This window comes from Stenella coeruleoalba (genome assembly GCF_951394435.1).
Source record: "Stenella coeruleoalba genome assembly, chromosome: 5".
NCBI classification, from domain to species: Eukaryota; Metazoa; Chordata; class Mammalia; order Artiodactyla; family Delphinidae; genus Stenella; species Stenella coeruleoalba.
In genome coordinates, this window is record NC_137150.1 from 106,030,035 (window position 1) to 106,057,286 (window position 27,252).

A 27,252-nucleotide genomic window follows, 5' to 3' on the forward strand; every position below is an offset into this window, starting at 1 on the left:
CGCAAAAAATAAAAATAAAAATAATGATAATAAACCAAAACATAATAATAATGAACTGCTATATAATAAATGACAAAATATATAAAAAATATATAGCGAGATATATATACACATACATACAAACACATATGTGTCTGTGTAAATATGCATATGTGTGTGTATACTATCCAGAAAGCATTTAAAGTGCGTTTAAAGTAGTTTTTTTAAATTAAATTTTACCTGCAGAAATACTCTTTATAATCTTAAAAACAACCATATCTTAAGATTTACCAGTGTGGGGCTTTAAAATGGTAGATTGTTTGCACTGGGAAAAAAAAATCCACAAAGCATATTTCTTCATTCTTTAGCAAACTGTGATTTAACCAGAATAGCACATTTCATTCCTGATTTCAGAATTCTTAAAGCTTAAAAAATATTGTTATCCTCTGTGTACTTTTTTCTAGAAAATGCATTTTGAATAAAAGATTCATTAAAAATTGCAACTATACTTATTTTTCTGATTCTTCTAAAGTAGAGAATGTCTCTTGATGTCATTTGTATTAGAAATGTAATTGCAGTTTTGTGGAGCATGATATTTATTATTATTATTATTATTTTTTTTGCAGTACACGGGCCTCTCACTGCTGTGGCCTCTCCCGTTGAGGAACACAGGCTCTGGACGCGCAGGCTTAGCAGCCATGGCTCACAGGCCCAGCTGCTCCGCGGCATGTGGGATCTTCCCAGACCGGGGCACTAACCCATGTCCCCTGCATCGGCAGGCGGACTCTCAACCACTGCGCCACCAGGGAAGCCCATGTATTATTTTTAATGCTAGTTAATGCTAGCTACTTATTACCTTTTCTAGTCCAGATCATCCAATGAATAAGCAGATAACTAATATTCAGAGATAGACATTGATGATTTAAATAATACAACATTACATATTTTGGAGGCAATAATATTCTGCTGTCATGACAGAGGTTTATTAAAATTTCTTCTAAAAATATTCAATAATAAAGGCAGACTGAAAGTTTCTTTATTGTACTATTTGATTCAGTTTGAAAAGAATAAAATGTAAGAATGTTGGAAGGCGCCAATAAAAGAAATACAAACTAAAACAACAAGAACAACAAAGATAAATGACAGATCAACATACTCCATTAGCTGGCTAGCTTTCTTTTCTTTTCGTTCACCTTCATATAGCTTTTTTTTAAAAAAAAACAAACATGTCACATCACCATTTAATAAATTGAAATTAGCCACTTTCCTATTTCTTGAGGTCTCAAGTTGGCTCTCTACAGAACAATACATTAATCTTAGGCAGCTGCTATCCTGAGATACTCCATTTAGTGGGTGTATTTTGTCCTTAATGGCAAACTTGTAAAGATTTTTATACAATAGTCCCAGTGGGACTTGCAAAGAAACATATTTCATATCCTATGCACAAAACCAATTCACTAGCAGGATTAACTTTAATATTCTCACCCAAAAGAACAGCATGCATTAGTTCGTTTAAATGCAGTGTTATGCCTTTATCTATCAAAAAAGGAAGGCAAGCTAAGGGCAAAAAAAAAAAAAAAAATCAATCTTTAAATTCCTCTAACTTGTTCAGTACACAGGTGTGTTTCAATGAATTCCAGCAATTTCAGCTGATTGGGCCACTGACGTCTGTGGAAGCACAGAGAGCTGTGAGCTGCAAGCTTATTTCCTCAGAAACTCTATGAATGTATTGCTTTTTGGTGTCACTATAACCTTTAGAAAAATGGCCCAATACTTAGAGAATAAAAAAACAAAGAAGCTACAAGCTGCATGCGCAAGCTACATTATGTACTTCATTTAGTAATCTAGAAAACTACAAAGCTAAAAGGCAAGAAGACAAATAGAAATGTTAGGGTCATTTAAATACACTAAAATACACAAATGGGCATATTTGGAAGCCAATAGATATTAGGGAAGATCCCATTAGGTGACTGATGATAAGGTGGCGGAGCATCTGATAGACACATTGAAGTCATTATGTTCATTATTCTATCACTTTATAAAAGGATTACCACATATACAATATAGAGATGATTTGACACAAAGGAATTTAGTTGAAAATCAAGAAACCTGGTGTCTATTGCTGGCTTAAAAACAAAATGGCTGTTTGCTCTTGGGAAGTCATACAAATCTTTATACCTCTCTTTATCTATTTATAAAATGGGGGAAATGACTAAGTGATTTTTTAATGCTTTTTGATGATCCTCAAAGTGTAGATCTGTTATTGAATCATGTTGCTGTAGCTGTACACATCTCTCTGGCTTGTGATCACATGCACTTACCCAGAACAGTGAGATAGGCCTTGGAAGTTTTGACAGGCATTGTAAATAAAGAACAGGTGTACTGTCCTTCATCAGAGAGAGAGACATCACTGACGCTGATACTCAGTTCATGCCAGGAAGCCCGAACCAGCTCGATCCTATTGTCCCTTAAAGCTGGAAAAAGAAAATACTGAAAATATGAATAACAACATTAGGAAAAGTTGCTACTGTTAGACTACATATTTTTAGCACAACACAATAAACATTTTCTTTGGCCATATGTCTAAATCTGGTTTCCTGAAATGTTTTAAAGGAAGGTTTAAATATATTGAAATATTTTATCAGATTTAAGTAGAATTAAATGTTCCTTAATGTTCTGAGAAATAACTTTTTAATTAAATGATTGCATCTAGTAAGTACAATACCTTGGATGAGGTAGATATTGATGGTGACAAAAATGGCTTTCCTTCACAGTCTTTCATGAGTTGTCAGTACCAAGAAGAGCTGTAAACAAAAAATTTCACTTCTATGCCTAGATAAATTTGGGAAAACTATGAGTGCTCAGTTCCTTCTAGGAAACCAACAATTAACCTTAGCATATTGAAAGTTTTCTGCAGTAGAGACACCTGTTAAGCTTTTTTAAAATCAGAGCTAACTTTCAGCTGAAAAACACCTGTACTGTACCTGACATTAAATTTGCTCTGACTGGTTGGTGCCTCTGCTGTACTGTCTGTTAAATACTTTTAATATATTCTTTGGTTCAAACCACCTTTTCTACCACAGAACACTTGTTTTCACAGATCTCTTAAGCATCTTGCTTATTTATGCTTCTTTTAAATCATTTTTGGAAAAGCATTAAAAAACTTAAATATCACTATGTGCTCCACTAAGGACAGCTATAAAACCAGAAATTAAGCAAGAGGTGACTAAAGGAGTACTCTGAAAGGTAGAAAGAGGAAAGGGGACTGGTTAGTGATACCAGAACCGAAGGAATAACACAGTGTCTCTCTAACCAATTGTAAAAGGCATTTGAGACCTGGCTTCTCCCAACCATAACCTAGCAACAGAAGGTGGCCTAGGTAGACTCATTTTTTTCACAGAGCAAATGGGATTCCCACCAAGAACTTTGGGAGAGACTGGGCCACCCCCAAGGGGAATCAATCGGGAGCATCACTGTCATGGAACGCAATCTCTTTTTCCATTAGACTGGAGACTCCCCTTCCCTACTGAGAGACAATGGTCAATTGGGCAGCACAGGCAGTGGGCCAATCCTTTTATAACAATTACCCAGCCCTTGAAGTGATCTTTGATGAGCTAAAGAACCATTTATCCCCCCTAGAGCCATCAGGAGGCCTTGCTTCCTTAGGTGGCACCAGTAGGGATCAGTACAACTCCCAGTGGAAACAGACAACTCAAAGTGACCAAATAGCACCACAAAGGCTCTGAAAATTAAACTGTTGGTGGAACCATAGCCCACAAATGTAAGCCAGGACCTGTGTGCTGAACCTAAATAGAATAGATGATGTAAATAGTATCCAGAGTCTCCTAACACAATAACCCAAATCTCCAGGATGTGATTAAAAAAGAATTACTGGTCACACCAAATACCAGGCAAAACATAACTTGAATGAGAAAAAATAATCCACAGATGCTAATACTGAGTTGAAACGGATGTTAGAATTATCTGACAGAGAATTTAAAGAAGCCATCATAAAATTACTTTAACAAGCAATTACTAATTATCTTGAAACAAATATAAAATAGAAAATCTCAGCACTCTAAAGAAGTTATTTAAAAAAAGAACCAAAGGAAAGTACAGAAGTCAAAAATACAACAACCAAAATAAAAACTCACTGTATTGGATAAATAGTACAATGAGACAACAGAGGATAGAATCAGTGAACTTAAGGACAGACCAATATAAGTCACTGGATCTGAACAAGAGAGAGAAAACAGATTGGAAAACCAACCAAAAAAACAAAAATCAGAATCTTGGGGACCTGTGGGACAATAACAAAATATCCAACATTGGTACCATATGAGTCCCAAAAGAAGAGAAAGAGAGTGAGGCAGAAAGAATTTAAGAAATAATGGTCAAAACTTCACAAATTAGGCAAAAGAAATAAACGTACAAAATCAGGAAGAGGATCAAACTCAAACAGGATAAACCCCAAAAGGTCCAAATCAAGATACAGTGAAATTAGGGCTTCCCTGGTGGCGCAGTGGTTGAGAGTCCACCTGCTGATGCAAGGGACATGGGTTCGTGCCCCGGTCCGGGAAGATCCCACATGCGGCAGAGCAGCTGGGCCCGTGAGAGAAAGACATATTACCTATAAGAAAACACCATTTCAAATGACAATATGTGACCTCATTTGAAATTATGGAGGTCAGAGGCAGTGGCACGTTTTTCAAGTTCTGAAAGAAGAGAACTGTTGATCGTGAATTCTTATCCAGTGAAACCAATGTTCAGGAATCAAGGGGAAATAAATATATTTTTAGAAGGAGGAAAACTAAACACATGTTTCTCTAGCAGATCCGTCTTAAAGAAAAGTTAAAGTTCCTCAAACAGAAAAGAAGAAATTTTGAAGCATCAAGAAGGAAGAACAAGTGAGAGAACAAAAAATATGGGTAAATACAATATAGACTACTCTGCTGCATTTTCCTGACTATATCATGGTTAAAACAAACATTATACCATCAACTGATGCAGTGTTCAACATGTTAAGAAGGAATAGTTAAAACAAATAAAAAGTGTCAGGGCAAAAGGACCTAATGGAAGTAAGGTTTCCATACTTTACCAGAAGTGGTAAAAGTAGTAGACTGGGATAAATCGTATATGTATAGCATTTCAATACCTGGAGCAACTACTAAGAAAATATACAAAGTGATACACTCAGAAACTCTATAGATAAATTAAGATGAAATTATTTTATATAGTGTCTTGAAATAACTAAAATTATAGAGATGGAGAAAAGATTAGTTCCTACCAACGGTGAAGGTTAGTAAGGTGTAGAGGGGGAGTGGGAGTGATATGAGCACGGTTATAAAACTACAGCACGAAGGATCCTTGTGGTGATAGAACCGCTTTGCATCTTGACTGTGGTGATGGATACATTAACCTACATATGTAATGAAACTGGATAAAACTAAACACATACACACACACACACACACAAACGAGTACATGTAAAACCGGTGAAACTCAAATAAGATTGGTGGACTATGTCAATGTCTATTTTCTAGCTGTGATATCTTTCCAAGATATTATTTGGGTAGAGGGTACATGGATTTCTCTGTATTATTTCTCACAGCTGGGTATGAATCTACAATAATAACTCAGCTTAAAATATTTTATGCACATTAGATGGAATGGGGAAATGGTTTTGATATCAAAGCTTGAAACTCATTATATACATTTGCCACAGAGTAAGAAGGGGATCCCAAGTGCCATATATTCTTAAATTGCCTATACCTTTCCTCTATGCTTTGTGAGAGGAGCAGGAAATTAAAAAATGTATTTGGTAAAATTCTAAATTTTCATGATTTTAAATATACTTTAAAAATCATCCTCCCACTTACTCAATAACACATACCTGAATGATTATCGTCCACCTATTACCATTCTTTGTTACCTCTAATTTCATAAGGAGACATACACTTGCAAACATTTTCAAAACTGATTTTTATCAACTATAAAAATTAAGGAAGACTGATTACAATTGTGTTTGCGACTCCACTAGTTTACAGCGGACTTTTTATAAAAATGTCTATTTTGTATGCTATCTCCTACACTCCCTATTATATATGCCTTGTTCAGTTGCTAGAGGAAAAGAGGGGGACACAGATTTGTCATTTCCCCAATAGGACCTCATGTTATACCAACCACTTTTCAAAGGTATGATTTATTTAAAAAAATATTTATCACATATTTCTTGTTTTTTTATAAAAAAGAAGTCTCCAAAAGGGAAAAGCCTCATGTTCCTGCAATGATACTGTGTGGGTAAAACATGTTACTCACCCCCTGTGTTCAATTTCATTTCTTCTAACACAGGTCGCACTGACAGAGAGACAGAGCTTACAATTTTTAGTGAATCTTGGCAAAAGGAATTTAACTTTCTTTTGGTCAGACTATTTTATGGAAACTATATTATATATATATATATATATATATATATATATATATATAAACTATATAACTACATAATATCACTGAAGTCAGACTGAATTACTCAGTGCATACAAATAGAAAATGTTCATATTTAAACCATTTGTGTGGAGTAAGGCTAAAAGCACTGACTTTGGTATCAGAAGATCTGCTTTAGGCACTTATATGAGGTCAGGTTTCCTGTGGATAATAATTCCTGATTCATTTCCATCTTTGCATTATGAGAACTATGATATCATGTTATATGTGAAGTGATTTAAACAAATGTGCAATGATATATTAAAATATTTTAGGTTTGGAATCCAGATGAGAACCTAAATATTTAAAGTCTGAAATGTCTCGATTCAGCTTACCAAATCCTATAATTTTTTGAGTTGTTTTATAATTACTACCAGGTTTGACTAAAAATTAGACTCTGAAAAGTAGAATACATGTATTTTAATGTAACCTCTGTCATTGGTTAGCCATATTAATAGGTAAGTCACCTATTGTGTACCCCAGTCTGCTGAGTGTTAGGCGGAGATAATAACAATTGAGTGAAAGTATAAGGTATATGATTTAGAGAAATGAGATACATGAATAGATATTCAAAACCTGAAAACATATTCCCAAAAGGGAAGAAAGTGACACGGTTAGCAAAGGGATTATTTATTGTATAAATTTCCTTGATAATTCATTTGCCAAAAAACAAAGAGCTGCCTAAGGAAATTTTTATTGAACTGAACATTTTATTTTATTTTAGTAGCTATAAACATTTTTTATTATAGAGAAGTTAAGTGATTTCAAGATTGGAAAGTGTCCATTGTATTTGGACAGTGTCAGTGAGTTTGGCTATATCATGAGAAGGTTGCTAAGAAGGAACCAGATTGCACTCTTGGATGAGAAAAGTAGGAGACAGTCCAGGGTCAGAAGGAAGGGAAGCTATTTTTCTGGAAGGAAGAGACTGAATCATATTTATAGGCTCAAGAGAAAGGGGGTCAATAAAGGCATGAAAAATAGAAATGGCATCTCTGGTACAGATATCTTCAGGGCCTGTTCTCCTAGCAGCACCTCCCCACTTCCCCCTCACCAGAGAAATCCCTTTGGACTGAACATTTTAAACAAATCTTACATCCACAGCATTTATCTTTTCAAGTTTGTAAATACTTATGATGTCATCTGCAGTTCTCTTTATCACAGCATTTTAAGTATGAAAGAAAAAAAGGAAACCTTTTAAAGTCCAAAGAGGGGTGAAATACAACTCAATGGATTCCCTGTGAGCAGGATCCTTGTTTTGCACATCTCAGCACCCTGCATCCTAACTATCTGCACAGCAAGTTTTCAGTGAATGACTATTGAATTGAAACTGAGAGCCAAACTCTATCTGCATATAAGAGCAGAGTGAAAAAGAACTGAATTAGGAAGTCCTCTTTGATACATCCCCCATGGGAGAAAAGCCCCCAAAACAAGAAAAAGAAGTGTCTTGTTTAGATACCGTTGAGCATAAAAGACCTAGAAACATCATGCTGCAAAATTTTTTTTTAAAAAGTGATCATTCATTGAATAATTATTTGAAATACTGAATGAGTGATCTCTGAAGCTACTGTTGTGTTACCTTATGGTTTCCAAATGAACACAAAAGGTAGTAGAGACTCAGAAATAATCCATACTTTCTACAGAGTAAGTTGCATATATTTATAGTGAACCTAAAAAGAAGAATCGTAATATTGTCGGTTGCAGTGAATTCAATCTTTTAAAAAAAAGTGCTGTCGTTTGAGCACACAGAGTGTTCATGATTATCTAAATATCTTTTTTTTTTTTTTTTTTTTTCCGGTACGCAGGCCTCTCACTGTCGTGGCCTCTCCCATTGTGGAGCACAGGCTCCGGACGCGCAGGCTCAGCGGCCATGGCTCACGGGCCCAGCCACTCCACGGCATGTGGGATCCTCCCAGACCGGGGCACGAACCTGCGTTCCCTGCATCGGCAGGCGGACTCTTAACCACTGAGCCACCAGGGAAGCCCATATCTAAATATCTTTAAAAAAAATAAAACCTCAAACATTTCATTGAAAGAAATAGATTTTAAACATTATCCTAGGAATAACTGAAGAGAACAAATGAGTATATGGAATAAAAGAATGAAAGGTAATTGTTCACACACCATAGAGATTAAAATAAGCTAATGAGTTAAAAGTAGGTTACTCTGAGGCCACACCTCATCAGCTATTAGGTGCCTTGCACCCACTGGTGAGGTGATTTAACAGTTCAAAACACTGAACTCTAGAGAATTTAATCTTAGCTGCAAATAAGAAGCACTGACCAATGAGTAAGAGTTTATTAAATAGTGCTTAACACTGGATAAAAATTATTTTCCCAATATATCATTGGTTCTAAATAGTTCGTCAATCATACAAATGCATATTTGGGATTCATGCTGGGTAAAATAAAAATTCCTAAGACGATTACTTGGAGAATTTTACACACATTTTATACTGATTTCTAACAAAAGTTACTGGCATAGTTAATAAGTTGTATATTAATTAGTTTTAAACCAAATTAACTTAATAACATTAGTGCTATTGAATTTATCTGACATTATTCATTTAAGAGCCTAATAGCAATTTGTATACACAAAATTGTATAAAAATTGTATATACTTCAATTAATAGTTTTCTTTTCTTAAGTGTTGTGATCTTTATAAAGGTGATCACATACTTCTTGCCAGAAACATTTTCAAATATGTCTAAGTTGGTTTCCAGTGAGTAATAATTTATGTCACACTTTAAGGTGCTTAAATAAAGATAAAAAACATATTTCATTATGTAATCATTTTAAGAGACTATTAAAATGCAGCAAATAACAACATCATTGTTTTTGCATTTTTTCTAGTTCACCCATTTGACCTAAAACTTTCCCAAATCAGGATTATATCTCTTTATATTTATATTTATAAATATTTACATTGTCTACAAGGCTTTACACATATCATGATACATGCAGATGCCCATTAAATTTTATTGTATTAAATTTAATATGTGGGTCATCAGTCTTTTATATATAATAATAGTCTATAATTGTACATATTAACATCATTTTAGAAAATTCCATATATTAAGTGAATATTATATGCTGAATGATTTTTATTATTATAATTCACTATATTTTACAGACAAGTACTAAAGGAAAAACCTACATCAAGATGATAGAAGTCATTTCAAGTGTCATCCTGGCTACTTAAATTCTCAATGTCAGCATGTTTCCAAGAGCATACCATTCTACACTCACAGGCTTTAGCTGAAGCAATCACTGCACATATTTAGAAGTTCTTATAAACATATTACTTTCCAACCAGTAAGTTCCATCTTGTAAAGTAAGTTTAACATCACTGGTGTGATGGAATTAAAAGAACAATAGGTATGTCAGTCTTCATTCTCCTTGTTCTCAGCTCAAGTCCCATCCAGGTGTCCCCACTTGATTCTTACAGGGAGTTTAGATATGTCAGTACAATAAGCCAAGTTCTGCCTAGAGAAAGATATATCGAAGAATGCTGTATATGGATTTTGATTCAATAACAAGTTTCAGTGTTGTTTGCTGACTAATAATATAATCCTTCTCATGATTCTGACTTTGTTGTTTTAAGGTTGCCCACACCAGCACTTCTTTGTTTCCCAACTTCTGCAAACAGGCTTGTTTTCTCTCCGAACGCTATCCACTTAGACCTGTGCTAGCTGCCTACTCTGCTTTGCCCCTACTGATTTCTCTAGAACTGATCACTAACCAAAGTGACTCAGGCAATCTGCTAACCTTGTTTTATCAGCTGAAATACCTACTATCCTGAAATACCTACTATCACCGGTAAAAACTAGGAAGAGGAATTAAAGCTTCAGTGAGGTCAACTTTGTTTTGGTGTACCAGAATATTGTTTTGCTAATTAAATCTGTATCCTAATAAATCAGAGAGGAAAAATAAGTCAAATAAGCTCTAATAAAGTTTCAAATGGGCCACAGATTCAGGGCTTAACTCTTGTCAGACCTCACAATTAGTATATTGACACGCATGATGTCAAAATATGCCTCTAGACATTGTAAAACAGGCAAGATAAAGAAGGAAATCGAGCCATTCTTACTTTTATTATAAAAGTGTTATTTTATTTTTAACAGCCCAATGTTTTATTTGTGTAAATAGTATAATCATATGCTGATTACATTCAGTATATGTTATTTGTAATAGTGCTATGGACTGCCAGAAATAAAGGAGTTAAAACGTACAGACAGAACAAAATATCAAGCTAGTGAACCTTTTCTGTTTTGTTCTTTTACAGTCATACAACACAAAACAATCTAAATCAATCTTCTGGAAAATTGGTAAAAACAACCATTGCTCCAGAGCTGATATTTGGTATACCAAGTTTCAGCTGGGACTGAATTTTTACTAAAACCATAGTAAATGGAGTTTTAGAATAGAAATTCGAACAGAACCCAAGCAATAAATCTGGAAACTGTGTCACTATTTGAAGGAAGTTTTTCCAGTGGTAGAATTTCAATTTTTAAGCCCCAGCTTTTCTTACTTCTAATGTAAAAAACAAATAGTCATTACTCTCATACCTATATGCGTAATCTGTTATTATGAAACACTTGAAAAAGCAAAATGTTACCATGTCTAAAATGTACCAAAAATTAATAAACTTGGGTATGGAAAATTTATTAATATGTTTGAGGAATGAATATAAACTCCATGGTATTTCTACTTTCCATCTTCTTGTCTTTGTTAAGGCTTTTGCCCCTCTTCCTCAGTGTCCTCCACATGACATGTCCAGAGGGAAACCCTGTTGCTCTTTCACTCTATTAAATTCCTAAAGCTCTGAACATAGACTGGATTCTTAATACACCTATATACCTACCCAATTTTCTGTTTTGTAAGGTAACATTTAAACTGTGTGTCATGTAACATAAGCCCCTAAAGATCAGAAATATGTTCACTTTTCTAGTCTATTTCCCCATCCCTCCTCAAAATGCCTAATAATTTAGAAATACCTGAGCATTTGTTCAAATATGGTGAGTAATCCATACCTCTTTACCTAAAGGCATATATTCCCTCTGCATGTCTCCAGTTCATACTTTTCACTCAAGCTAATTAACGTATTGCTTTCTTGGTAAATTCTTTCATACTGTCCACCTCCAGCCACATTCACTCTTTCCTTTAGGTTTCCAGGGCAGGAATGTACATGAAGCTCAATAATAATTTGTTGAGCTAATGAGAGAGTAAAAGTGAACATTATATGGTCCATTGTTTATATACTGATATGTACCATTTTTCTTATTATATGGTCATCTCCTGGAGCATCCAGCCATGAATGAGACTAATTCCTACTGCCCACAGACACTAGCAAGGTGCTCTGAATATAATTTCCATCTCTCCATTGGATAAGTGAGTGAATGAGCAAGTGAAAGCTGAAAGCACAGAGAATAAATAAAATGGCAGGTGCACCTGGTGAATCATTTCATATGATAAGTCAGCAGAATATGCTCTAGAAAGGTGACATATTTTTACATGACAATGACCTTGAAAATTTATGTTCTAATAGATTCCTTGCACCTGATAAATTTTCATTTTGTAAAGTTTGACTTAAAAGGAGTTTGCAGCTTTTGATTTTTAGTTTCTAAATCTTTAGTTTTTTCTCACTTACGTAGTATCAAACTATCATTAATAGAGACCAAAATTTAAAAACTAACATATAATAAATATTTTCACAATTCAAACAAAACATTTTTCTAAGATCCCATTCTAAATATCTTTCTGTATATTGATATAATTTGACTTAAGTAACTGAAACTTAAAATAATCTAAGACAGTTGAGTTGTCATCTTGTACTTTACAGTGGCCTAGGCCTGTAAATCTTCTAAACTTATGTATTCAGACATTGAAAATTTACTACTTCTCTTTAAGATTGTAAATAGGCTTATCTTATTCCTACTTTCACAATGTCATATGGCAAAAAGAACTCTGTAAAGCCAAAGCAAATACACTTAAATCTTCTTTTGTATCTCTAGATAACTGTCTAGAAATTACTACACCCACTAATTTTACAGTATGGATTTGCTTTCAGATGAAGGGTTGCATTTCAGTTGTTTAAAACACAGGAAGTTTCTTTAACATGTAACAGTAAAGGACTGCTCAAGGTCATTGGTGGAGGACAACTTACACTACAGGAGCATCAATGATATACACTGCCATCTTCATCTTGTGACTGTGAAAGTCTTCTGAGAGAAAGTGAGCCTGGGGAAGCATGTGTACAAAATTTAATGGCAGAGGCCTGGAAGCACACATACCACACACACACCATTCCATGTCCAAGCACATGGCCATAGTTCAAGGGAGACTGGTAAATGCAGTCTGGCTGTATGTATAGGAAGGAGAGATATTAGTGAGCAGTTAGTAGTTTCTGCCTTGTTACTGTAGGCTTATTTGTACTACTATATCTATATATGCTAATGTTTCTATAAAAAATTAATGTAGATATCCAGGAATGATAGAAAACAATAGATAATATACTTTCTCTAAAATAGTCATAATTCCAGTGTGTTTTGGTACAAAAATTCTACCTAGTTACTAAATTATGAAAAGGAATTACCAATCTATTACTTATGAATGTGCTCTTCTCAACACTGCTTTAGATTCAGCAAAGGAGAAATATCTATAGAAGTAACACTATAGTTATTTTCTATTGACTGTGTCATCCTCTAAGCTATAAGCATGACCCTAGTTTTAGAAAATGGGAGGTGAATTATTGTTCATTATTTACTAAATTTTTTTTTTAGAATAAAAAACTATTCAGGATGGTTTATATAAATTATAAATGTATATTAATTAGATACATATACATGTATATATTTTCCAAATAAAGTATGCAATATTAATTTCAATTCTGATATCAATTTGAAATAAAATTCTATATATCTTCTTAAATGAACTAATAATACAACACTACTTCAATTATAAAAAGAACTCTACAGGTCTCTATATAATGATGGGATCAACTAAAATGTGAACTCCTCATTTGATAATTCCAAATAAACTTTCATGAAGATAACTACTGGAAAAGGAAAACTCTGCTAACATACACTCTCACACCCACACATACCTCACCCATATATTATCATTATATACTAATTTCATCTCTTTGCCAATCCATATACTACATTTTGATAAAGACTAAAGCAGTTCCAAATCTGTAAACCATATATGATAAATATATATATATATATATATATATATTTAATTCTGGGAATGTTTTCACTAGAAAAGAAAACATTGACTAGACGAAGTGGTTGCTGGCATGTGAAACTGAGATCATATTTATGCTGAACAAATCACTGAAGGTTAGAAGCTAGTGAGAGGTTGATTTGGGTTTAATATAGAGATTGTCTTTCTATTTATTGAGCTCTTCGCAATTGTAGTGAGCAAACTTACGAGATAAGTTTGTAAAAAAAGTTGTTTAATTAATGGTTACCTGGTCTCCTGCCAGGAGTGTTTAAATGTCTTTCATTGCAGGAGAATGTCCTAAGTGACTTTTGAAGTCTCTTGTAATGATTTCAGGAATCTACTTTTTAAATTTACTTAAGAGTAACAGTTACTACTATCAATCATAAATTGAATTCATAAATTTATTCAATCACAAATAAGTCCTGATTTTAGTGACCAGGAATCACTAACTCAATGATATATTATACTCAATGTATGGTTTTATCTATTAAAAAAAACTTCAGTAGATTTTTAAGTTGTCTTCAGTGAGAGAGATAAATATATATATATATATATATATTTTTTTTGGTATGTCTGTGTATATATATATAAAACTGTAATATATAAAATACTTTATATCAGATGATTCCTTTTTCCACAATATCATCTTGCCTGGATAAAAATTAGAGGCATTTCATTCTTATTATTAGTGTATCACTCTGTACAAAAAATATGTTGAGGCGAAAAAAAATATACCATCTGTCAGATGACATAAGGACATAATAGAAACTTAGCTTATGAAATTTAGACCTAAAGTGCCAAAAGACTCACTTTGTATATGAAGCATTTGAAAAATATCAAATAAATATATCATTTCTAGTAGTAACACATCAATCAAACAAGTTCTGCAAATAATGTAGCAAAGTCCAATTTTATAACTTTAGTCTTTAGAATTCTTTTCACAACTCAAAGTTTAAATAATTTATAAACATACAACATCGACTATGATTTATTACTAATAACAAATGCCCCAATGCTGCTATATGTGCAGCTACATTCTAGTTTCTAATAAACCATGTTTATTAGAAGCCTTATCCTAACATGAATACCACACAATTGTATTTAATGTATTTTATATCTGTTTAACATCTAGTAAAGGTAGTTTTATAAGGGATAATTGTTATTAATCATAATTTAATAACTCTAAAATTCTGATATACATTTTCAAAGATCTTATATAGACAAACGTTTTTTCCCTATCTCCCACAAATAAAAGTTTGTGAATATTTTGTTTGCTTCTTCAAAACAGTATTTCCCTAGGTGTTTGTCACATTTCCTTATTTTCCTTGAGAAAATACCTTCAGCATTTGGTACGGTTCACAATTTGATACAGCTCACTATTTGCCTGGATTCAGAGAACAAGAAAATGATGTGGTATTTAAACAGTTTCTGTAAGCTCTCATTCTTTCCAGCAACCTACAATATATTGGTCTCCTCATAAAAATATTAAATTCATATTTTACATCCCACCATAAAAACCACCATATGTAGCCATGTGGTATTACTCTCATCGAGCATTTATATCAAAGAGAAGATTAGATGCTATGTTATTATGGAAATGCATACACAAAGGTACATTAGGAATGGAAAACACCTGCCTTCATTAAAGAAACTAGTCTTTGGTATTTGTGATCTTTTAACTTTACAAGGTCCCACACCCTGTGAAAGCCGTGCATTGGTATTTGTAAAATAGGAGAAATGACTCAAGACTATGCTGTGGCATGTTTCTAATAATCCCAAAGTCTCATCTCCTACAGTTTGAAATTTGGTTTAAATTTTCAGTTTTGCCATCATTTTGTGGACAATATTAGATGAAATAAATTCTATAGTACACAAACTTTGAAAATCTAGGAACCCGTTAATACATTTAAGAAAATCATTTTTATATTTTGGAAATTCAGGCACAATCACAAAAGACATCAGTATAATACAGATTTCATTAATACTAGTCCATAGATTTATTTGAAACATGTTTAACATTTTTCATTGCCAATGCACATTTGTTACTGAAAGTTTAACAACTTAACATTGATCTTGCATCTGTTCAGGTGGCCTCAGTTTCTCTACTTCTTACTATTTTCCCCTTATTGTGGGGAGAAGGGGTTTTGTGAATCTTCCAGAAAGTAAATACTGCCTCTGAAAAATCAGCCAATTAATACTGATCATGAATATTGTTTTTAAAATGTCCTCTTATATAAATCAACATTCAGTGGGAATGTAATAAATCTCAGAGTAACAAAAATAAATCACAATTTACTACGTAGAATTAAGGAATGACATCCTACTTTCTAAGTTTAAAGCATTGATTTTTCCCTTTTTACATCATATAATTTTATTTTTCTTTACTTCAGTTATCTAAATTGGCTTTTGAAAAGTCTTAATTAATATTAAATTATATGCTAATATTTAGAAGTCTGGCAATGTGTAAAAAATATATGGCACCCAAATTTTGCTTATAACAGATTTTAGCAAAAGGCAGATAAATTCAGTGACTAAAAAATAAAATGCAACATATCTTAATATGTCACTACAACTAAAGTATAACATTTTAGCAACTTTTCATATGTTTACAGTCTACTATAAATAATTTTATATATACACAATTATTTACATTGTATATAAGCTCATATAATTTATATAAATACATACACTTCTAGGGAGACACACTGTATATATAAATAATCATAAAAATAAATAAATAAATAAGGCAATTTAAAATAAAGTACAAAAAAAAATCCATATACAACTAAAACGATTGATGCTGAGAAGCTAGGACACATGAGGAGTGACTGATGAAAGCTAATTTGATAAAAGGCTTTTAGGAGTGAGTATGGCAAGAGACTTTTTTGCAGTAATTCACACAAGTAATATTCCAAAACTTACTGAAAAGATGAGAAAAAGTATACATCAAATTAGACACATCATGTGAAATCTATAATAAAAGAGCACATTGTATTTTACCGCATTAAATATAATGGTTCCACAGTAACCTTGAACTCCTACTTTGTAGCTGAGTTGAATTGAGATATACTGTGGAGGTGCCTTCTGAAACCCATAGAGAAAGCACAACTGCACACTACTCTTGCTAATTCTCAGGAGGGAGATCCATAGTGTGACATGTACTACTTCAAAGGCTCCTGTACTACCTGACTCCCCAGCTTTCCTACGAAGCTCTGAGATGTGGACTTACGGCTTTGAGCTTGACTTGGCTTTGGAGACTGAGGCAGCACAACAACAAGCCTACCCTGTGGAAAAGATCCTGGCTCCCCCTTGGAGAGCTTTCACTGAGATAATGAGGACCATATGAAAGGGAGAAGTGTATAAAACAGCCTTACAATGCAGGAGAGAATAAGAAAAATACATGTTTTAGAAATAATCTGCTACAAAACTATATTCCCTTACATTCCACAACACACTTAGAGCAGCCTTACTATGTGAATACTTTCTGGGATTTCTCTCCTGGACATACCAAAAAGGCCTTCAATTACCAAATAAGTGCTACGTTTTGAATCAACCAGAATTATGTTCCCACTGAGCCCCGGAGATCTTATGTTATAATAAACAGGCAAAAAAAAAGCAATATCCTGGCAGCCAAATTGGAAGTGGCAGTGGTACATCAAGGAGGTTCAGAATTCATAAGTAAAATGTAGGCATTAGATGGAAACAGGGAGAGTTTCTATAAATCCACCAGTAGGATTGCAGTGGTACTGAGATCCCAAAAAACTTAGGGCAGTTGAGATCCCATCTAAGATCAACCAGGCTACGGGCGATTAAGCAAGCTAGAGATTGGGGACTGTGTTAGGACATAACATTTATCTACCATCCAGTTGTAGAATAAGAAGGGAACTAACAGTAATATTTACATGTTGAATGTTATCATGCATTAGATCTGGGTAGACCTCTCCCTACTAAGAGATGATTGAGGCTAGGATGACTAGTTTTCTACAAAAAAAAAAAAAAAAATGTGTTCTCCATTCCATATTTAAAACCACGAGGTAGTTGCCCAGTGAAGGTGTTGTCTCAGCAACTCCTTATTTTGGATTAAAGCAAAGTGACTAGATTTAGCCAATGAAATGTAGTGAAGCGATATACCTCACTTCATTGCTAAGGGTTTTAAGAAGTTGGTGGAGCTTCTCCACCCTCTCTTCTTCCTTCTCCTGTTTTGAAGTGGGGGCTTCCAAAGCTCTGGGCAATGAAAATGCCATAAAATTGAAGAACCAAGGGTCCCTGAATCCCCATAGAGTGAAAGATCACAGATGCTAAAAACTTTTGTATTGAACACTACTTCAGAGAAAATTAAAATTCTATTGCCTTTAACTCCTGAAATTTGTGAGTTTGTTAATGAAGCTTGCATTAATGTAACTAATAAAAATTAGTTAAATGAAAAATAAAATGATTCCAATGAAAAATACTACTGATCAAAAGAAAGGGACACAATGCCAAAGGACTACTATAGGATTTGCTGTAGGAACCAGAAAATATATTAGACAAGTGATTAGAAATCTCAGTAGGCTACAAGAAAATACAAACTCTTTACAAAAGGAAGAAAGATACATAGGGAAAATAACCTGAAATATAATGAAAGCAGGATACAATAAAAAAAATGAAGATGAAGATAGATTTAAAATACAAAAGAATTCAAGTCCAAAGTAAAGGCAGCAGTCAAAGCCATATAACTATAGTGAAAATGGAAACAATGATGTTAGGTGAACAACTTGAGATCTCTCAGAATGTAGAAGAAAAGGCAGTACAAGCAACAAGAGAAACTATATATGCAGCTTTTTGTTGGGTGTGTGTGCAGAGAGAGAAATTACTAAGAAAAATAATGCACAGACAACCGTATCTACATTAGCAGAGTAATTTCTATGGCTAAAATTAACCTGTGTTTTTATTCTGCAAGTAATTAAATCCCTGAAACAAAAATAGTAATTTCATTGCAACTGTGAGAATGAAAGTTTATAAGGCAAAAATTATATAACCAACAAGTTTGCCTTCCACATGATATTGTAACAGAAAAAAAATTATTAGATATGCAAGGTCTCAGAAAAATTCCATCTATTTCCTTTAAGAAAACCATTTGAAAATATTTTACTGCAGAAAGGAAGAAAATCAAGAGAACAAGCTGTCTGTTTTTAGGGGAGTACTGACCTAGTCTCTCCATCCTAGTGAAAGTCATTTCAATTTTACCCAAGATTTATGTACAAAAAATAGCCATTATAATAATGAAAATGTATAAATAAACTTAATATCCAATATTAGAAAACAAACTTTTTAATGAAGTATGAAAAAGCCTTCATATTATAAGCATGCAGACCTTTAACACAGGGAAATGATATAAGCCTATCTGAAAACAGAAGGATGCAAAATTCAGTATTCAGTACAGTATCGATTTCATTATAAAATAGAAAAAGTACCTAATGGAATGTTGGAATTTGGGATGATTTGTTTTCCTGCTTCTTTGCACTTTTATGACTTTTCTCATTTCCATCAACTAAGCATATCTATTTTAAAAATATTAAAACTTTACAAAATACAGAATAAATAGCAAATTCTATTTTGGTACTTTATTATATGGTTATTGAAATTGGTTATTAATTAATTATAGGGCCACTTCATTTATTTAGGCTGCTTTTTAGCAATAAATATACCATAAAATCTCATTGTAAAATGTGGAAGTAAGACAATGTGAAGGTAGATGACAGTACAGAAAATAGAAAGGAAAAGAAGAAAGAAGTTGGGATAATCTTATTAATGGTATTAAAGTCTTATACTTTCTACTTCACCATTTTTATCACTATTACAGCTCAGATATTCATTTCAGAACAAACACACATTATTCAAAGAAATATCCCATCTCCCATAAAATAAACATAATTTAAAATTTAAAAAAAGTATTTCTTGTTGTAGCACTAAACACTTTCTGGGTTTATGATAAAAATATTAAAATTCTTTGTTTGATTTACATGTTACACATATGTAGAAATTTATTAGTTTTCTTGTAACACATAATTTTGAAAAATAAAATCCATATATCTTATTTATCTTTCATTTATTTAAGAACTATTTCTTTAAAACAAAACACCTCTATATTCTGGAGGCTTTGGCAGCAGTTAAATGTTCTCATCTGTGGTAGAGGACATTATATTACAGGAAAATATTTCCATAATAAAACAGTGTATAATAAATAGGTATTTTAAAAATTTATTTATGAGGATTATGAGGAAAACAGTCTTTAAGGCAAATAGAAGAATACACCAAATGTGACAGACTTGAATGATGACATAATACCCTCTTGCCTGTGATGGTGACACAAAACAGCAAAGGACACAAAACTGTCAGTCTTGTTGTTTATCTTCTATCTGAGACTAATAAAAGAAGGAGGTGATTGATGGCACAAAGACACAAACACTGTCTTAGACATACAGTTTTTACCTTTTATACATATATAAAAGTATTGTATTGATGATTTTAAGGACACCTTACTTTTCTAGCTTCCTAAGATGCTGTCTTTACCTAAAAGAGAAATAAAGGAACTTATAGTTTGATTATATGAAAAGTTATACATTACCCCTCCTAGATATTACCCCTTCTTGATATACTATTTGAACGTGTTGTATTTGTGCTCATGTATGTGTGTGTATATATGTTTCTATACATATTTAAATGTTCAGGCAGAGAGACAGTAAGAGTCCTAGAGAAAGAAGGCACAGAGAAATAGAGACAAATTGAGAAAAACAACAACCAAAAATGAACACCTCAGATGTGGATTCTTTTTTTTAATATATATTTCTTCCAAATACAAAATTAATTAACACATTTGCTCAAAACACTGAATATGTATAGAGGAAGCTCCAAAGAAGTAGTAAGTGCCTGTACTGATTTTTAAGAGCTTGCAATTTATTTGGAGGAGATTAAACATACAGATATAAAATACGTAAGTGATAATTGCAAAGCAAGTGAATGATAATGCAGTGAAAAATTCTTAAATCAGAGCTGGGGAGAGCAAGTAATTAAACAGGAATTTAATGAGTCGAGAAAAATATTTTGGAAACTTCGAACATGGGGTTAGGCCATGCATGGGGTTAGGCCATGCATGGACTGGCAGCTATAAGCAGAGGAGGACAAAGATCAGATAATTAGCTTCAGCAAAAGGAAGATGGTCTCAGTAAGGGCGGGGGTGAGGGGGCAGAAAAGGAGCATGTATTTCTACATACATACACATTTGCACACTCCTGGTCCCCTGTTCCCACAGCTCCCTCTGTCTGGGGTGTTCCCCTTCAAAGCTGCCAATTCCAAATCTTATCTTGAAAAACTGTCTCTCTCATATTACTTTGCATAGAAATTATGTTTCCCAACCTCATGGAAATTATGTTTCCCAACCTCATTAAGATGCCCCATTTCTCTGATTTTTTTAACTGTCGTTTTCAATTGTGATTTATCTATTTCTATATTATAATTCTCTGTGTTAATATTGTCTCTTATTGTACTTAAAGTTCCTTAAGAGTGATATTTTGTATGTGCCTGATTCATCTACGTCCACCTCACAGCTTAATAAAAATCATGAAAAAAGATATTCTATGACAACTAGAAAATATCATATTCCTATTATCATTATAATAAACATCCCTTTAACAGAAATCAACTTTCTTTCCAACATTCAACTGTAAAACTTTCAAAAATGTTTTTTCACCAGTATAGTTCATTAAGAAGTTATTTGTTGGTATATCACATTTTATATTTTACCAACAAATATGTAAACCATCAGGAAAAACTGATTCAAATACACCAGGGTTTCCAGGTAAGATGGTGCAGGGATTCATATTTTGACCCAACACATTTATTGCAAACACATAATAATAGTAAAAAAAAAAAAAAAAAAGGCCCTCCAAATAAAATAAGCAGAGAACAACCATATAACAAAGTGCAGAGTGCTAGCAAAGCTGCAGGGTGGCTTAGCTTCAGATCTGAAGTTTGCTCCTACGGAGTAAAAGGGATTTAAGTGCTCTGAGGCAAACAGGACCAGGAATAGAAAGTTCTTGAAGCTAAGGCCTGGAGTGAGGCTCCCCAACTCTAAAGGAAGCTAAAAATAAAACTCATCACCATCTGGGCTGGGGCTTCAATTAACCTGTGGGTCTCAGACTGTGAGCACGCAGACTAAGCCTTTTAATCAAGAAATGAGCAAGCTGGCTCTCTAACTAGATCACCACACCCTGAAACGCCTTAATAAAAAATTAAAAATAAAAACGGCCCAGGGAGATGAGTGATAAGAGATAAGGTGTAACCTCAAGACTGCAGAGGGTAAGCATAGGAGGTGGGAAAGTGGGCAGAAGAAGGAAAAAAGATTTCCCCACTACCAAAGAGTATTCAAAACAAAATTGCATAAACACTGTGTCTTAGTTGAACAAAGAATATAAAATGAGTATGTTTAAAATGCCTCCAGTAGTAAATGAAAGAGGAATTTCCATTAAAATAAAATAAGAAATTGCAAAACAAAAACAGGCAGAAATAAAAAAATAACATACAGGTGAACATGAAAGGAAGTAATTTAAAATACTGTTAGAAAGTACAGACACTGAAATTTTAAAATGAAATTATCAGATTTGTAGCTATTTTTGAGGAATTCAGTGGCAAATAGCTCAGAAAGACAAAGATACATACACATATAAGTGACAGCAATTGAACAAGCAGAGGCTACACTGAGAGCACCCAACATATATCTAATAGTATATCTATTCTATACCAGAATTGAAGAAATACTTTTAAAGAGAAAGTTACAGGCTAATCTCTCATGAACATAAATGCAAAGAATACTAAAAAAAAAAAAAAAAAAAAGAAAGAAAGAAAAAATTAAAAATTGAATCCATTGGTATATATAAAAGATAATACATCTTTACCCATTTGGGTTTTTTTCAATAAAGCAAGGTCTTTATAAGTATAGAAAAATTAAACACTGTATTCTGCCATACAAACAAATATAAAGGAGGAAACACCCTCAAGATGCATGAGAATTTTATGAAATTATTAACTTTCATGATAAAATTTGTAAATCTTGAGATAGAAGGGAACTGGTGATTTTAATTTTCACGTAGATGATCATTCCAATCACACTCACTCACTGTTCCTTGACTTCCTCCCCTCTGAAAAACTCATCCTCTACCCTCCTCAGTCCCTCTTTGTGGGTGTGCTCTTCAATTCATCATAACATGCAATACGTGCAGCCCTTCCATATTTTCCACGCATCCTACTTTCCGGCGACCAACTCTCAGCTCTCCAGTGCATCCCCCTCACCCCAGACTCCTTTAATTCAACCAGAACCTTAAGTCCTTTGATCCTACCACACTTTCACTGTTACCTATTTTCTTCATTCCCCCTCTTCCTACCTTATCCATGGTCAGTTTCTTAATTTATTCACTCAGCAAATCTCTATTATCAAGTGCTGTTTTGGGTCCCTGGGGGCACATTTGCAACCAAGATCACTCCCTTGTATTTACCTACAACTTCCTCATACCTTGTTTACTTCAATATCTCCACATTTGACTTTTGAGTGGAATTCAGTCTACTCTGTTCATGCCTATAATCTGCATATAAAATGATTTCATCTTGTCTCATGGTTTCAATGTCATCAATATGCTAACAATTCCCATATTTATATCTCCCAACTGAACTTTCTTCCTTAATCTATAACCTATTCAACTAACTTAACATCTCTACTGAATGCCTCAAAATTAACATGTCCAAAAGAATTCCTGAAAGCATTTTCTCCTCATACCAGCTCCTTTAGTCTTCCACATCTCAGTTAACAACGCCAGTTTTCTGTTTACTTCCGCAAAAAAAAATTTTGAGTTGTTCCTATGCCTGTTTCACACCCACCAGGCATCAAATCTGTCAGCAAATGCTGGCAGCTTTATACTCAAAATATGTCCCAAATTCACCAGCTCTCACCAGCAACATGGTGATTCCATTAAAACATAAATCAGAGTATGTTATATGTTACTCTTTTGTTCAAAACGCTGCAAGAACTTTCACTTAGAGTAATTTTAGAAGTTCTTATTTTGGTCTTCAAGGCCCTCATGATTTGTCTACTTTCCATTCTCTTGCTACTTTATCATTGTTTATTCAGCAGCCACTTTGCCTTCTCTCTCACTCAAAAGCTCTTTACTGGGAAACTTAACTACTTCATGCCTGCCATAACTTTACTCATATTCCACCTCTTCAGTAAGACCGTCTCCTGTCATCATTTCCAAGATTTCAACTCCCTCCCTACCGTATCACATTCTCGCTCCCTGTTCTTTTTTTTCCCCTTAGTATAATTATCAGATAATTGTTTATCTCCTCTTTTTTCTGTCTCTATCCAGCAGAATTCAAGCTCTAAAAAGTCAGAGTCTTTGTTGTGTTCACAAATGACTCCTAAGTACTTTAGAATTGCCCATAAATAATTAGATATGAACAAATAAATAATAACTTGCCTACAGGTAGATACTTCTTCTAGAAGAAAATGTAGAAAATATCTTTGTAACTTCAAATAGTGATAATTTTCTTAAAAACAAAAGCACAAAACATAGAAGAGACCACTGCTAAATCAGACTACATTAAAATGTACAACCTCAGTTCAACAAAAGACACATTAAAAATAATAAATGCCAGCTGTATGTCAATTATATCTCAATAAAACTGAAAGACAAAAATGATAAATTACCATTTGGATAAGATATTATCAAACCATGTTAACTGACAAAGAATTAGTACCCAGGACACATAAAAACAAACGCATCAGATAAAGACAAACTATCTTTTAAAAAAATTAGGCAAAGGATATGAATGGATAGGAGTAAAAATGAAATAACCAAGAGTAATAGAAAAATACTGCCAAACTCACTTGCAGTTAGAAAAATATAAAGGAACTGTTTTACACTTCTGAGATTGGCAATAATTGAAATGTTTGACAGTATAAACAAGCAATGGTAAGAGTATGGAATCATGGGTTTCTTATACTTTGCTAGTAAGGCTGTAAATTGATATAAATACTTTAGAGAACAACTGGTGAATATCTAGAAAAGTTGGAGACATTCTCAATTTTTAACTAAGCATTTCCCAAATACAAGTAAATATGCTACAGAAATTCTTCTTGCATGTATAAGAACGTTCCTTACAAAACTGTTTTCAAGTGTAAAATCTTTATGGACAAATTATTGGTATATATGGTATTTTTCTCTTTAGGAATAAGAGACAGCAGTGAAAATTAATGAATGTAAAACCTGAATTAATGTGGATAAATTTCAAAAACACCACAAAATGAGGAAGCAAAATTTCAGGAATACACATATAATGTGCTTTTATTTATAATATTTTAAAGATGCAACATAATATAGCTTTTTAATACATGCATATGCAGCAACAACATAAAACTCACAAGGAAATGATGAGCAACATTAAGGACTTTATTTTGGGGAGAGAATAATCATTCCTCGTGATTATGAATGAGGAAACGGGACTTCATTTTGTGATGTTTTATTTCTTACATAAAATCTGAAACAAATATAACAAAATAAAGCAATTTTTATGATGCTGGATAGGGCAAACACTGATGTTTGTTATATGACTCACTATGCTTTTTTGTCCTTTTAAAATAACTTACAATAAAATACAAAGTATTTGAGAAATTATAGTCATCATGAAAAATAATTCATTGTTGATTTTTGCCTTCTCTAAAATGAATTTCTTTCATTTAAGATGGGATTTATTTTTTCAATAAACTAAGACCAGTTTTCAACATAAAATAATTAAATAAAAACTTCATCTCAGTTAAAAATATATAAGAAAAAAGGGAAGGAAAAAGGAGAAATCTGGCTCTCAGTCACTGAAAAACCAAATCAAGGTCAAGCGTGTTAACTCTGTATATTGCATTTCATTTTAGAATCAAAATAATCTATAAAGAACCATTTGTTATCCAATGGCTCCTATCTACTTTTGATAAAGTTAAAATCTGGTATCACTCATATGGGGCAATTTACAGAGTAGCTGAAAATAATATGCAAAAAAAGTAAGTTATGATTATTCTAGATAAAATAAAATTAGCATAAACATTATTTTCATTTTGAAAAATAATATTATTACCATTGCCCACAGTGTACACTATGTTGGCACAAGTTTGGAAATATTCTGAAAATATATTTCAGTGAATTGCAGCTCAGAAACTTTCTCTAAGATTTCAACTTCAATATTCTATGGAAAGTATACAATATACAGGATGACAACAGTTTAGAATTATCTAGGTAGATGTTATGTACTGTTTTTATTATGCAATTATAAAACTGTACTTCCTTGATAAGCACTCAGAAATAAATACTAGTGTAGTAATTAAAAGGAAAATAAGATGTAGCCTAGTTGTGAGGACCACAATGGTTAGTATCTTACTCCTAAACAAAACAGTAAAAGCAAAGTCACTGAAACAGCATAAGATATCATTAGCTAAAGAAAGTTTTGAGAATAAAATACACAGGATCATGATCGAGTTGTTTCTCTCCCCAAAGTGAAAACAGCTCTGACAAGCAATGACTAACTTATATAATTAATTTTTTGCTCATGCGATTTGTTAATGAAAATTATTGCTTTTGTGGAGCATAGAATAAATAGAGTAGACATATGGAAAAAGTTTCAAGGTGGGGTGAGAGATGAAATTGAATGTATATGTTTTTAATAACATACTAGGACAGGTTATGTTAAATTTTCTTTCAAGTTATATCTGACTTACTTATGATATTAACAGCTTTGAATTATTCTCACTTATTAGAATAAATATAAATTATAACAAATGCTAAATATTATAGTTTATACATCCCAGTATATTTTAAGATAGATGAGGGAAGAAACCATGTTTCTTATTCATCATTATATTTCAGCACCTGACAAATATTTGTTCAGTTGAATTTCTCTTATTAATATCACCAGTGACAATTATCTAATGAGTAAAATCTAGGCTAATAAGTTTAAGAATATATAACCATTTCTTCAAGAATTTATATCTGCAGCCTGTACATATTTCCTGAACCCCAGAGGATATATACACTGCCCACTCCACATCTCTACTGGAATGCTTAATAGTCATCTATAACATAACATGTTCAAAACAGAATTCTTGATGTTCCTTCCCAAACTTTTCCTCCAGAAACCTCCCCATCTCATTTTGTATCAACTCCATCCTTGCTTAGGCCATAAACCGTGAAATCATGCTTAACCCCTCTCTTTTCCTCACATCCCACATCCAACTATCAACAAATACTTTTAGCTCGATTTCCAAATATGTATTGGGAATTTGACCACTTCTCACCACCTCTACTGCAAACACCCAAGTTCAAGCCGCAAACATCTCTCACCTGGATTACTGAGGCTCCTATTGACCCCCTTCACTAATATGTAACCTTTGTGGAAGCCAAGATTTTTGTATACCTCCTGCATCCAGAAGAATGCATGTTACACAATAAGTAATCAAGAGATAATTTTGAATGAATGAATTTGCTAATAAGTATGT

At 33.1% G+C, this 27,252-nt stretch overlaps 1 protein-coding gene across 6 annotated transcripts in view; it reads right to left on the reverse strand.

Annotated features, from left to right (window-relative positions):
* Window positions 1-27,252, reverse strand: part of CADM2 (cell adhesion molecule 2) — a gene marked incomplete at its 5' end in the record, with an annotated part of 1,063,364 nt that overhangs the window by 164,605 nt on the left and 871,507 nt on the right. For 5 of the 6 annotated variants that reach the window (XM_079922103.1, XM_079922101.1, XM_079922104.1 and 2 more), the window contains one exon: window positions 2,301-2,453. The exons of the other annotated variant lie outside the window; for it this stretch is intronic. In XM_079922103.1, the coding sequence (XP_079778229.1) occupies window positions 2,301-2,453 (153 nt within the window). The remainder of the gene's footprint in view (window positions 1-2,300; window positions 2,454-27,252) is intronic. 6 annotated transcript variants of the gene reach the window in all.